This window comes from Hippichthys cyanospilos, chromosome 15, assembly GCF_059441005.1.
Source record: "Hippichthys cyanospilos isolate Australia breed blue-spotted pipefish chromosome 15, RoL_Hcya_1.0, whole genome shotgun sequence".
Lineage (NCBI taxonomy): Eukaryota > Metazoa > Chordata > Actinopteri > Syngnathiformes > Syngnathidae > Hippichthys > Hippichthys cyanospilos.
This window is the reverse complement of record NC_142383.1, coordinates 15122748-15136439: the sequence shown is the minus strand read 5'-3', so window position 1 is coordinate 15136439 and position 13692 is coordinate 15122748. Positions and strand designations below refer to the sequence as shown.

General features: G+C 41.3%; 1 protein-coding gene and 1 long non-coding RNA gene across 3 annotated transcripts in view; one reads left to right on the top strand and one right to left on the bottom strand.

Moving 5' to 3' along the window:
• Positions 1 to 1125: 1125 nt before the first annotated feature.
• ric1 (RIC1 homolog, RAB6A GEF complex partner 1) overlaps positions 1126 to 13692 on the bottom strand; it is a 33060-nt gene continuing 20493 nt past the window's right edge. For both annotated transcript variants that reach the window (XM_088435101.1, XM_088435102.1), the window contains exons 9-26: positions 13521 to 13665; positions 13397 to 13445; positions 13138 to 13329; positions 12847 to 13077; positions 11895 to 11933; positions 11707 to 11817; positions 11492 to 11581; positions 11254 to 11414; positions 10905 to 11043; positions 10719 to 10835; positions 9402 to 9809; positions 8343 to 8654; positions 8083 to 8241; positions 7764 to 7900; positions 6538 to 6818; positions 5448 to 5660; positions 4055 to 4421; positions 1126 to 3196 (exon numbers count right to left, since the gene is read on the bottom strand). In XM_088435101.1, coding sequence (XP_088291227.1) covers positions 2878 to 3196; positions 4055 to 4421; positions 5448 to 5660; positions 6538 to 6818; positions 7764 to 7900; positions 8083 to 8241; positions 8343 to 8654; positions 9402 to 9809; positions 10719 to 10835; positions 10905 to 11043; positions 11254 to 11414; positions 11492 to 11581; positions 11707 to 11817; positions 11895 to 11933; positions 12847 to 13077; positions 13138 to 13329; positions 13397 to 13445; positions 13521 to 13665 — 3470 coding nt within the window. In that variant the 3' untranslated portion in view covers positions 1126 to 2877. The remainder of the gene's footprint in view (positions 3197 to 4054; positions 4422 to 5447; positions 5661 to 6537; positions 6819 to 7763; positions 7901 to 8082; positions 8242 to 8342; positions 8655 to 9401; positions 9810 to 10718; positions 10836 to 10904; positions 11044 to 11253; positions 11415 to 11491; positions 11582 to 11706; positions 11818 to 11894; positions 11934 to 12846; positions 13078 to 13137; positions 13330 to 13396; positions 13446 to 13520; positions 13666 to 13692) is intronic.
• LOC148411862 (uncharacterized) lies at positions 3846 to 11680 on the top strand. The gene is made up of 3 exons (XR_015867957.1): positions 3846 to 4389; positions 9414 to 9805; positions 10739 to 11680. It is a non-coding gene; the product is annotated as an uncharacterized LOC148411862 (long non-coding RNA).

Below are 13692 nucleotides of genomic sequence, written 5' to 3'. Positions count from 1 at the left end.
AAGTAGAAACATGAGTAGAAAAGAAAAAATATACAAGGGGGAGCTTGTGTTCACAGCACTTTGCATGTCTGCTGTGTAGTATTTAGTATTTAGTACTAGTAGTATTTAGTCCTGTATTGATAGGTTAAGCTTTGAGTACCTCAACGAGACATGTACGATCACTTTATTAGGTACACCCACACTTTGGGTTTATAACTTGAGGGTGTAGCCAATGACAGCTGTTTCCAATATTTTGGATATGCATCAACTCATTTTCTACGGAGTTTGTCCTTGTGAGGGTTGCTGGTGAGTTGAGAGCCGAACCCTGTTGATTTGCGGCGAGAGAAGTGGGGTACGCGCCGGACCGGTTGCCAGTCGGGACACATGAAAGAAGCGTTCACATTTAGGACTGAGTACGATTTTGCAATTTTACAATAAAGGCCCCAGTTGAAAGACGATAGCTCAACGTGAGAACTGAGATAGGCATGTCAAACACTAGTCCTTCGTGCTGGAATATTTTTGGTAATGAGTGGGTGAAAATATTAAAAACAGCTCTCAGTGTGCATTAGATGCGATTCAATGGTGCGAGTGTCCCTAATGTTGCGTCCGGTCCCAGCGTCGAAAGGAGTTTAAAAGCAGAAAGGCCTCTGGACAAAACACACAAACAAAAACAAAAGTCTTTGGTTCGTCAAGTCAGCGTGTTTTTTTTTTTTTTCTCTCTTTCAAGTAAAGTGTCACCTGACGACGACACCGCTCCAACGTTGTCCGTCTGCGTCGCGATAAAACAGTAATCGTCCACAAACAGGGTGACATTTGGTCAACGAGTAAAACGCGAAGCAAAACACATGAAGCCGAGTAACATTTGGATACATTGCACAATATAATACTGACGCTCTTATACCACCTGGATGAACTTAAAAATAAAATTAAAAACTAACAAAAAAACTCATTGGAAATACAAACAAGAATACAGAAATTATACGATTATAATTACAATAAATAATCCTCATAAATGTTGATCAATACCATAAAATTAACTCCATGCACAATACAATGTGGTATAATAATAATAATAGGCTCCAGCAGTCCGGTCTGATGCATTTTGAAAAATGACAATGAGAGCAGATCCTTTGTTTCCTGTAGAAGTTTTTCTTATTTTTTAATATATATATATATCTATATTTATATGTATGTAAGAATTCATACACCATGATTTGGTTGCATAGAAAAATAACATCTGTGAAAAAATAATGTTTAAAACTGTTATGAGGTATGAAAGTATGAAACGTCTCTTGTAATTTGTGGAATTATATCCACTCTGACGGCACTTTTTATAATCTTGAAGGGGGGGAAAAAAATACAAACTATCGAAAAGGAATTCACTTGGTTGTACAGGAGAGGAGTTCAGTCCTTACGTCAGAAAGAAATCCACTCCATACATTGGAAATGAATTCCCTCCCGATGTCGGAAAGGATTTCACTCCCTTCAGCAGAAATTAGTTAACTCTCGACGTTAGAAATTAATTTTTTACATCGTAAATGAATTTTACTACCTATTTAGGAAATTCAACCCTGCGTCGGAACAGAATTCAATCCCTACGTCAGAAATGAACGCCTGAAAGGAATTCGGTCTTTGCGTCGGAGAGGATTTCATTCCTAACGTCGGAAATGAATTCACTCCCCACGTCAGAAAGGAATTTGTTTGTATAGAAATAAATTCACTCCTTATACGTGAAATTCAACTCCAAATCGGAATTGAATTTACTCCCCCAATAGGAATTTCGGTCCTTGCATCGAAAAGGATTTCACTTGCTACGTTGCTCCTTATATATCAAATTCAACCCCACATCAGAAAAAAATCAATCCCGACATCGGAAATGAATTCAATCCCAATATCGGAAAGGAATTCGGTCCGTGCATCGAAAAGCATTTTTCTTGCTAGGTTGGAAATGAATTCACTCCCTACGAAGTGAAAGAAATTCACTTAACTCATTCAGTGCCAAGGACGAGAATTCTCGTCTTTTAAAATAGTTATAAAAATAATAAATAATAACATTCTGGTCAAATACGTTTTAGTGTAGTGATAACTGCGACCATTGGATGGCAGTGTTTCCACACTTATAACACAGCTATTACCTTCATGCAATTCAAAGTAAGGAATGGAAGTCATTCTTTCATATGATCTAACCCAGATTTACATACGTAGACATGGCACGCGATATTTTGTTGGCTTTAGAAGGTGAGAGAAAATGTTAAAAATACTGGAGCTCTAGAGAATTCCTTTTCCGATTATACTTGGCACTGAAAGAGTTAAATGTGAAATTCAACCCCTCATCGGAAAAGACTTCAATCCTACATAGGAAATGAATTACTAAGTAATTTGGTTTTTACATTGGAAAGGATTTGGCTCCCCACGTCGAACATAAATTCACCCCACGAACAGGAAATGAATTCAGTTCGTAAAATGGAAATAAATTAATTTCATATATCGGAAATGAATTCAGTCCGTAAGTTGTAAATAAACTCACTCACGCCGAAAATAAATTCACTCCATAAATCAAAAATTCACCCCGTATCAGAAACAAATTCAAACCCTGCATCAGAAATGAAATGACTCCCGATGTTGGACAATATTTCGGAAAAAAAAAAATTCTCTCCATGCATCGGAAATGAATTCAGTTCATTAGTCGGAAACAAATCCACTCCCTTTGTCGGAAATGAAGAAATTCGCCAAATTCACGCCCGACGTCAAAAAGGACTTCACTCTCTCTGCCGCAAAAACAAAAATCCGGGCCAACGTCCGAAAGGACATCATCAAAAAAAATCAAAAGAAAAAAACCTCACCCCCTTTGCAAAGAAGGGTTGCTAATACTGAGTGTAGTCAGAAGCTGAAACGGGTTCAGGACAAGGTGCAGTCGTACGCGCCCTCCTCCTCTACCCGTTCCTCCGTCTGATCTGGGGACCGTTCCTCGGCGACCGGTTTGGACTCCAGAGAGGGGAGCGTCAGCAGTCCCAGCGGGGCGGCGGCCGCACACCTGCCGGCCCCGTCCTCGGCCCGGGCCGGGGCCGCGCCCCCCGGCGCCTCGCCGGCGCCGAGCTTGGCGCTCTGGCAGGCCGAAGGCTGGAAGGCCTCGGGCTGGACTTGCTCGGCCGCCGCGGGGGCCATCAGCTGCTGCAGGTGGGGCTGGATCACGCCCAGGAACGCTTTGTAGCCCAGGCTGCAGGAACATCGCACAAGCGTATCCCCGGAGGGACGAACATTGGAGACGTTTGCATTTTGAATCAGGGAATAAAGAAAAAAAAAAAATGCTTTTTTTTTGGGCCAAAAAATCAATTGCATGATTTGCAAGAACACACAAACAACATTTCGGGCTAATTTTTGGGGTCAAACAAAAGCATGTTGGGACTTTTTGTCATATGAAAAGGTTGAAATGCAAAGATCTACATTTTTCAAAGTCAATCTTTCATATGATACAAGCCATATTTACATGGACATAGCTCACAATATTCTATCGGCCTTGAAGCCTCAGCCATTTTTAGACACTCCGTGAGCCAAAAATTAAAAAAAAAAAAAAGAAAAAGTAACTGTGGTTGAATGTCGGGACTCTTAAAAAAAAAACATAAAAATATGTCTTTGGAATTGACTGTTAAAATATGTGTTTGACTCAATATCTTTCATGTTTAGATTTTACAATACAGTAAAAAAAAAATTTACTCACATACATGCAATCAAAAGATTTTGGAGCTTTTGGGTGGGTAGGAATGGACTAATCAACATACGTTTTTTTTTGTCCAATAAAAAACATGTAGGTAATCTTATGTATTCATCCCTATGTCACAAATAGTTTTAGCTTCACTTTTAAGTCCTTGTCGCACAAAACCGGTCTAAAGCTGTCTCCAGTTTTCCTCATTAACTTAAGAGAAAGAAGCTTTGGGACACTAAGGAGGAAAACAGAAATCCTGGGGACATGTTTTGATTTTTTTTTTCATAGGATTGAAACTTAAGCCCTTTTATATTTGATCCAAAACATAAAGACATTTTTAGTTTTGCACCAATGGAAATTTTTGTCCCTTACCAGTCAGTGGAGGTCCAGGCGTCCACGGCTAATAATCCGCTACGCACGCTCTGCACGGTTTCCACGGGAACTTCGGGGTTGGCCAGGAACGCGACGGCCTGCTTGATGACGTTGGCGTCGCGCAGGATCAAGCCGATGATGACGCACCACTCCAGGCAGCCGGCCTCCGTGAAGACGTGAAGCAGGTAGCGGAGCTGGACCTGCGACTTGTGAGGCCCTTTGTTGGCCAGCTCCATGGAGATGTGCTCCAGCTCGGCCTGGCTCAGGCTCAGCGTGGACGAGTTTTCGTCAACCACGGTCCAATCGCCGTCCACCACCGAGCTGCTCTCCGTCAGGTCCGTGGCCGAGCCGATGCTGTACTCCTCCACTGAAAAATTATTCAATCAAAAGAGGAAAAAATTTGTTACGGGCTAAAAACAACATTAATGGAAGAAATAAACCCAGCAAACATTTGATTCACATTGCGAAAATCCATTGCTAAATATTCAGACCCAAAATAATGAATAATAATTTAAAACCAGGTTTTACATAACCTTCAAGTGTACCTCTGGAGATCCCAAATTGAAGTTTTAATGGGTAAAGGGATCAATATTTTAATATCCAATTTTTGTGTTTCGTACTGTATGTGTCAAAGAAAATCACCCTAGTTAGTTTTAAAGGACGGCGCCATTTTGGAAACTTTGATCAGCTGTCAAAGACTGATCTTGAGTGCTTTTGTTGCCATCTTGCGGTGGATAAATAACAAAGAAAATCGGTTGAAATGTGAAGCTTTAAAGGTTGTTTTTCCCGCATGTGTGGCCCGCAAACATCAATCCGCGTCTTGATCAACGAGTGTGTGTGTGTGTGTGTGTGTGTGTGCTGCTCCTGATCAGCTGTCTAACCGGTAAATTTTGACACAACACAGTAGATTGTTCTTTCTAGTAAAACGTATTTCAAAATTTGCAGTTCAAAGCTGGATATTTTTTGCTTTAAAGTGTTCAAGCCAGACTGGCATTGAGCATTGAATAGATTTTTTTGAGCCTTTATTACAAACGCAAGATCAAAGTCATTTTAAAGCAAGTGGCGTATTTTATGTCACCTCTTCTCAGTTTTGCAATTCACCATGTGTTAAGTCATTCAATGCCAAGGACATAATTTTTTAAGAGTGCAGATGTTCAACAAATTTCTGGAGATTCAAGTTGTTAATTCTTGAAAATGCACACTGAAAATTACTTTAGGTCATAAAGCATTATCCACATCATAAAGCTTAATGTGCCAACTTTGAAGAATGTCAAATCTAAAATATGCTTTGAATATCGTGTTGACTTGAGTTTGAATGCATAAATCGCGGCAAAAAAAAAAAGGTGTTTCGAAACTTTTGACTGGTGCTGTCCTGTTCGGAGCAGGATTTAACCTTTGTTGGTGAGCAGCGAAAGAAAGGCGTCGTGCGTCTGCGGCGAATGCCGGTTGGATGCGAGGGAGGAGGCGGCGTCCATGTCTTTGCTCCTCTGACTGAGGCCGTCCATCCAGGTGTGGTTGGGGGGCGCTGTGGGAGGGGGCGCCGTGTCCATGTCGCTGTTCAGCAGACTGTCGGCCGACTGGGACTTGAGAAGACGCGTGCTGAGCACTGAAAATCAAAAAAATGATGGAATCCACTTTGATGGTGACCAAAATGTGTGTCATTTGTTCTTTACATTACCAGGCGTCACGCATAAAATAAATAAATAAAATATATTGACATCGAGATAGATTTTTCACTTTTAAAGGTGCAAAGCAAAAATACTAAAATGGAAAAAACAGGCCGGAGAATGCACTGAAATCAATTTTAATATTTATGATGAGTCATCAAAAGTAGACAATGTGTTGGTTTGACCCAAAAAAATCGGTTTCTAACCAAATATGGATGAGAATTTTTTTTCTTTTAACGCTAAAAGGAAATATGGCAAGTAGAACAGTGACATTAAGACAGTCTATATTGGTGACACCTTTGAATATAAAACAAAAACAAGAGCTACAACAAATGATTATTTGAATAATTGATTAGTCTCAATTATTTTGCCAATTTTTTTTCCATAAAAAATGTTTTAATTTCCACCCCTTCAATCAAAAACAGGACACTATTTCAAATTGGTCATGCTGAAAACATAAAGTGATTATGATTTAGCTACTATTTTGTTCTGACATTATCAAAAATTATATGCATTGCATTTACTTGGGTATTTTTAACAATTTTCCAATGTGGAATCCTGAAGATTTGGACAATTTTAAATGACAGAAAATAAAAGCTTACTCAATTATCAAAAATCACTATCAATATACTATTCGAATGCCATCCCAAAGAAAACAAACTTTCAACTTATGTAGCTTTCAATGGCAGCTTTCTATAGTTGTTTATTGACTCCATAAACAAGACTGAGTAAAAGCTTTTAATGGCAAAATAATAATTTACTTACGAATATAGAACTAAAAAACAAAACAAAAAAAAAACACGATAGAAATCTCACCAGGGCGACAGCGTCCATTCCTGAGCGGCGAGCTGAGGTTGGCAACAGGAATGACCGGGAAGGGCCACAGGAAGTCCTTATGGAGTCTCTTCAGGGCCAAAACGTAGTCGTCCACACGGGCCACGCGGTTGCGCTCGCGGCACAGCCAGCCAATGAGCTCGAAGCCCAGCTGGGCCGAGAAGCAGCCCAGGTCGCGAAGGCGCACTTGTTCCAGGAGGCGGCGGGCGTGGCGCCACAGCATCATGTCGATGTACATGTTCTCGGCGCACTCGCCGTCCCGCCTGACAGGAAGTAAAAAAAAAATTACTTTGATAATTGATTAGTTGCCGATTAATCGTTGCAACTCGAACTTGAAGCGATAGTCCACCTATTTTGCAATTTCAGCAGTAAAAAGTTTATATTTAGTCTAATTTATTACACTATTTTTCCGTGTCCAATTAATATCTTGTCGACAGGATATGACATCACTTGTTCTCAAGGTTTGGTTAACAGCCAATCATGCCTTACCTGTTGGTCATGTGACATTCACATTATGGGCAGTGACATGTTTTTTTCTTTTTTTTTTAAGAGTCTAGATATTATGTAGTATATAGTCTATTATACTAAATGAAATTAAACAGTACTTACGTGTCTAAAGTATTAATTATTTTAGGCAGTCATGTACTAAAGTATTTACAATGTGTAATTAGATTATTTTTTAGTAATTTATTGCCTAAAGTACCGGTAATCAATTACTAATCCCAAAGTAATTAATTACTACCCAAATTATTCCATTACTTCAGTTATATTATTTTATGTACTAAAGTACTTAGTAATAAATTACTTAATGAATCAACTACTTGAAATAATACTACAGCCATTTTTAGACCCTCCTCTCGCCACACTTGAAAGAAAATTCAATAGCTTAGATTTAATGAATGTCTGGACTCTTAAAAAAATGCTAAAATATTGAAAAAAAAATAAATACTTGAAATGTAATTAAAAAAAAGCTAAAATATTGAAAAAAAAATAAATACTTGAAATGTAATGAATGTCTGGACTCTTAAAAAAATGCTAAAATATGCCATTGAGATTAGATGAGTTGATTGAAGCTGAAAAAGAATTTATTTTATCAAATTGAGGATAAAATAACTTACTCCTGGAATGGCTCAAAAAGATGACTGTCTCTTTAAGGTGTTAAAACGTTTTACAGCAGTCAGTGAGATTGTTGTGCGGTGTATTCCTACCCTTTACTGGAAGGTCCAGCAGGCATGCTAAAGGTCTTCTGTAAGTTGAACTTGCCCGTAGTCACAGAGTCGGCAGACTGGGATAAACTGATGCTGCGATTCCGGAAGAATTCAAAGCCGCCAGTAGAACTGGGTTCCTGTGCGGAAAATTTGTTTTGGGTCGTGGCACTTTTTGCTAGCTTTTTATTTGAATTATGGGTGGAACTATGGAGAAAAATAAACGTTTCAAACAACAGGGTTTCTTTAACTTACCCACTGCCAGCACAGTTCAAAACAAGATTATAGCCGTCAATGGCAGTGAATGAGTTTGCGTTCATACCTGTGTGGTGGGCGTAGGGGGCGGCGTCTCCATTTCCCCTGATCCAATGGCTTTCAGGAAGCGGATCATGTGACGGCAGAGGTCCCACTTGCCCTGTTCTAGCGCCGTGTTGAAAAGCAGTGTGGCGTGCTGCCTGCTTACGGCCGGAACCTCCATGTTCTTTAAGAGCACGGAAAACAAGTTTAGTAATAACGCCCTTAAAAAGGGCAACCGCAGCGAATCTGAATTTTGTCATGAAATTCTGACATCCCTATTCATACCTGCAATATGATCAAGTATGAGGCGGCCGTGTCCAGGTCTTGAGCCATGAGGCACTCTTCGAAAAGATCCTTGGGGTTCCCCACGGCGGCGAACAGGTAGTTCCAAAGGGCGTACTCGGTTTTGCGGGCGCAGTGCACGATGGTCTGGAGGAAGAGCGGGAACTCTGTGATGAACTTGGCCACGGTGGGCAGCAGCGGGTCAGGGATGGGTTCCCGCGAAGTGGCCTCCTCCTCCAGCACCACGTGCACCATCAGCTCCATGACGTGAGGGAAGTACGGCAGGGAGGCGCACGACTGAGCCAGCATCAATGCCTGCGGGGCGAGGGAAACCGAAGTGTGGACTAGGATGTGACATGATGGGCATTTACGATGTAATATCAATAACATAGTGTTCAATTGATGATAATAATTCTAAAAAGCTAGCGTTAGCAGCAAGCAGTCCTGACGACAACAAAGGAGCTTAAACACAGCACAACCAAGTTGAAGTCTGCTTTTTTGTTGTCAATATTTTTCCGATTCAATGTCAATGAATATTGGCTCCAAATATCGATTATAGGCTCCATTGACTATGAATAATCTGTATCAGCCCAGCGAGAACCGAAACATTCTCTAATGTCCATCTTAAAACCTTGGGAAGACAAAAAAATAACTGCTCAATAAATTAATAAACAATGAAAAAATACCTGCAACTTTGTGCTAAAAAATAAGTGTTCCCTCGAAATCTATTCCCTTACCACGGGGGGGTTTTCTGGTCCCCATTATCGAAAAAAAACGAGGGAGCGCCACATTCACAAGTATATGCCATGGAATTCTAAATGTCTTGTTATTTTAGCGACCTCTTGTGGCCGTTTTATGCGCCTGACTCATTCCCTTTTTTGAAAGGTTAATAATGGACTAACTGACACAAATGGCTGATATTCAAAACACAATTTGTTATTTATTAGGTCATAACGTTTTACAAATTGACCAATTTCACGTGTTGAAAATGGCTTGCCAACTTTGACGACGTAAACTTTGCAACAGAAAGCTTTTGTTGAATTGTTTTTTTCCCACACGTACTTGTTCACCCAGGTTGCGAACCAGCAGCTGCCTGAGGATGTGGTGCAGGTAGATTTGCGAGGTCCTCTCCACAGTACAGAAAGGAAACAGCGCCTCCAGTGGCTCGGAGGACCCCTGCAGCCCGTCGTACAGCACCGTCTCGTTGGTGGCGCCCAGTACCAGCGCGTCCTCAAACAGCACGGCCAGCGGGTAGATGTTGATGTGGAAGGGGAGCATGATGCGACGCGAGAGGAAGGAGTGGGGCTTGCGATGGTCCCGAGGAAACAGGGGCATCCACACCTTCATGCCCGCTTCGCCGCAGGAGAGCCACAAAGCCTCCAGCAGGTGGCGCTTCTTCCTGTCTGAGCGACATGTGGTCCACACGTTCTCCACGCACTGGGCCAGCACCACAGGTGGACAGAAAGGTAGCTATACAGAAGTGACAAAAGAATCAGTAATCTTTTGAGTAACGCTGAAATGAGCCTAAAATATAAATTAAGTCAAGCTAGCATGCTAATATCCAATTGTTTGTTTGCTATTGTGAAGGTGTTTGTATTTCAGTGAACAAAATGGAGGTACAGTATTTTCCGCACTATAAGGTTCACCTAAAAGCCTAAAAAAAAAAAAACAAACAAAAAAAAAAAAAAAAAACAACTGATGGTGCGCCTTATAATCAGGTGCGCCTTATATATGGATCAATATTGAGATTGGGATTCGTAGATGGGGAATGAACTGTTAAAGTAAGCTTTTTTTGTTTCTTTTGTGTGTTTACAGTTGAGCAAGGTTGCTCAATTGACATTGAGTTATTATGCTCTTGAGAGTTTAGAGTTATTATTTGAGTTATTGTTATTACTTTGAGTATTACTTTATTGTTATTGAAAAAGTTTTAAAAAATGTCATTAATTGAGGGTGCGCCTTATAGTGCGGAAAATACGGTATATGATTGCTTTTTATGTTTTCCAACAGTTACAGTGCATCTATTGGATTTTAAAAAAAGAATCACAACACGAAACAAGATTATAAAAAAAAATACCATTAAAGGGGAGGCGAAGTCAAAAATATTCTGGACAATATGCTTTATGCGGCCTTGCTAGTCTAAATACTGCATTTGATTAACATGGCGATGAATTTTAGCAGCACAGGTGCTCAGGCCTCAGCTAACAATCAATCACAGCTCAGCGAGGGAATATCACATACACAAACTCCAAACACAGATCAGAACCAGGAAGTGTGTAATTACGGCTGTTTTAAAGTTTGATGTACTGTTTGTTGATGACCAAAATATCAACACACACATACCCAGCTCTAAGAATCTATTGGTACTATAAAAGTTCTCACCAGCTTCTTGTTGTTGGCAGGTGTCTCCTTCTCTCGTACCTGCGGCCCAGAACGATCCCTCTGTAGCATGATTAGCTGGCCGGCCAGATTTAACATGATACTCTCTGCCATGCAGGCCTGAGTGGACCAAGACAGCAAAATATGAATAACGAGACTGTAGGTCAATTTGTGTGTTGAGTGGGTCACCTGCTGCGGGGCTTTCAGGGTGATGCCCGTTTCTGTGCGCACCGAGGTGAGCGTGACAGAGACCACCAGGGCGGGGTGGGGGATGTAGCGGGACATGGATACTTCCTGCAGCAGCTCTACACTGACTGATGGGTTTGGACTGAAACATGCCATATATTAATTAAAATACAGTACATGTGTTTCAGTGTTATGACCTTTAGACGAAGCTGAATTAGATGATAATTTGGCAATGTAAAAGGATTGGGAAAATATTGTTGGTTGAAAATCACTAGCTACCCATCATACAGTATAGTATGTGCCTTGGCTCAATAAAACTTGCAAAAAGCCTCGTCTAAGTGAGGACGTCTACCTGTCGCCCCTCCTCTCAATGCTGTAGAGGCAGATGGAGCAGTCTGCTCGGAACAGGATGACCATATCCCGGAAAACGTTGAGCAGCAGCGTGTCGGAGAGCAGTTTGGTGACTGACGCAAAAGCGTTGTCCAGGTTTGCCGAGCGCTGGTACAGCCTCAGCTAAACGACGGGGATTGCGTTACACACTTGAAGAGCTCAATCGATTTTGCGAAAGGCTAATGATGCTGCTGTGTCACCTGCTCTTGCTGGTCGATGAAATTGTAACAGGCCACCACGACGAAGTCGTTCCACCAAGCCAGACCGCCTGTCACCGCCATGTTCTGCTCCTACAGAACCAATCATTGATTGCACTTGTTTGCCACAATATTTTGTACACCAGTAATGAATTCCAATGCGGATATAAAGCGGTAAAGTCCTGCAGCGTTTTTTTTTTTTTAACAGGTTTGCCTACCTGAGTGATGTTTCCAAACAATTTCCATTTCCTGGTGTACAAGGAGTAGTGTGCAAAGCCTCGCCTTCCTGCAACAGCCATGCACTGCCCAGCTGTGTCTATGGCTGCAAACTGCACACAAATATACAAGATAATAACGTGAAACAGTTGATATGACAGAATATGCATTAGTGGTCTCCAACACTCACCCGTATAGGCCAGTTGCTCTCTAAGTATGTGCTATGAATCTGGTGGAAAGAGGATAAAGCACGACTGTCAAGTTTTTTTCCTTTCATCATGCTAACACATGCACATTGGAACATCAAAAATGTCTATGGTAGTTGTATAACTTAAGGAGAGAATTAGTTATAGTGTTTCAAGAAAGTTCATTTTATACTCAGAAACAGCTTTTTAATGTTTTGTTGGTCTTTTGTGAATATGCGTGGAGTTTTAGTGGAGGGGCAGATGATAAAATTGGTGAGCTTTGATAGGTTTGTTTTTGAGCCCTGAGCAACTATTTTCAAAACTAGTTAAAATGGCGGCCACCTGTGATAGAAAAATAGGATGTTTTTTGCTGTGGTGATGTGAATGTTAACAAAACAATCAGATAAGTCAAACTTTTCAATCATAAATTAAGAATAAAATAAATGATTTGTGGAAAGTAAAGACTGATCATTGCCAAGACAAGAGAGTTTAAAATAATACTACTGACAAATGACTCAATTAAACATGAATCTTAAACCAAATCTTTGAAATATACTGTTTTGTTGATTCAGAAAAGTTTCTGGATTTATTTGATCAAATATTGCTTTCTTTTAAGAAAACTTGCACTTTTGCGCCTTGTCACCATATAAATTGCTTCAAAATTGGAGCATACATAAATAGCATGTCAAAATTTAAAACTGATGTAGACATTTTAGAAAATACATTTATAGTTGAAATGCAGAGGTATAAATTTAAGAATTTCCATGGCTATTAAGTTAGTATTTTCATCCCTTGCACAGAATTATAAGGCACACTGTCAGCTTTGGAGAAACTTGAAAGCTATTAGGTCCGCCTCGAAGTGTGGAAAATATGCTACTTTTTTTTTTTCTTCGTTAATATCACGTGAAACCGATCCCTCCAAACTAATAATGTGAAATGATAACAGCGGGACCCTACCTGGACCACGTGCCAGTGCTTGTGTCCCAGTAAAGTGCTGAGTCCCTGAGATAGGGGGGAGTTGAGGTGATGGTGGAGGTGGTGGTGGTGGTGATGGTGCAGGGGGCTGTCGTCGTGAGGGTTCAAGCGAGCGTGCTGCTGCGCGTCGGAGCCGCCGTGGGCCTGCGCCGGGTCGCCGCACGTCAGGTAGAGGCGGTCCTCGCCGTGCAGAAGCACCTGCTCCTGGTTACTCTGATCGACGACGACGTCTTTAGGACTTTTGTACATTTAATCGTCGGTAGGTCAGCTCACCGTGCAGGGGTTGACTGTGAGGGCGCTCTTGATGAAGTGGAATTGCAGGATTCCGGCATGTGGGGATGACTGGGAAGATGCATTCGTTTTCACCTCCTCTTCCATCTCCCCATTTTGCTGCTCCTCGTGTGGCCTTTTCATCGCTTGCTTGGTGGGTAGCACCCATAGATGGTAGCCTTCTGCTCCCCAGCACTGCAATATGTTTCATCATATAAATAATTGAGCTAAACAAACAATATTAACTTTTAAGATCACAAACCATGGAGCTGATTTTAAGCGGGTCCTTCTTGGTGCCGTCAGAGCGATACCTGTAGAGGGAGACACAAATAGATGTTCAAGATTCCGTTTTTTTTTCTTCTTTTTTTGGATGTGTATCCACCCACGCAAAGTCCTCTCCCAGCGTGCAGATGAGCTGAGCGCCAAAGACGCTCCACAGCGAGAGGCCGCCACACTCCCACGTCACCATGGCGACGCTATAGTCAGGCGACCAGCAGATGAGCTTCACTGGACCTGTCTTGTTGTAGATGTCTGGAGAAACAAGTGCGACGGGAGATT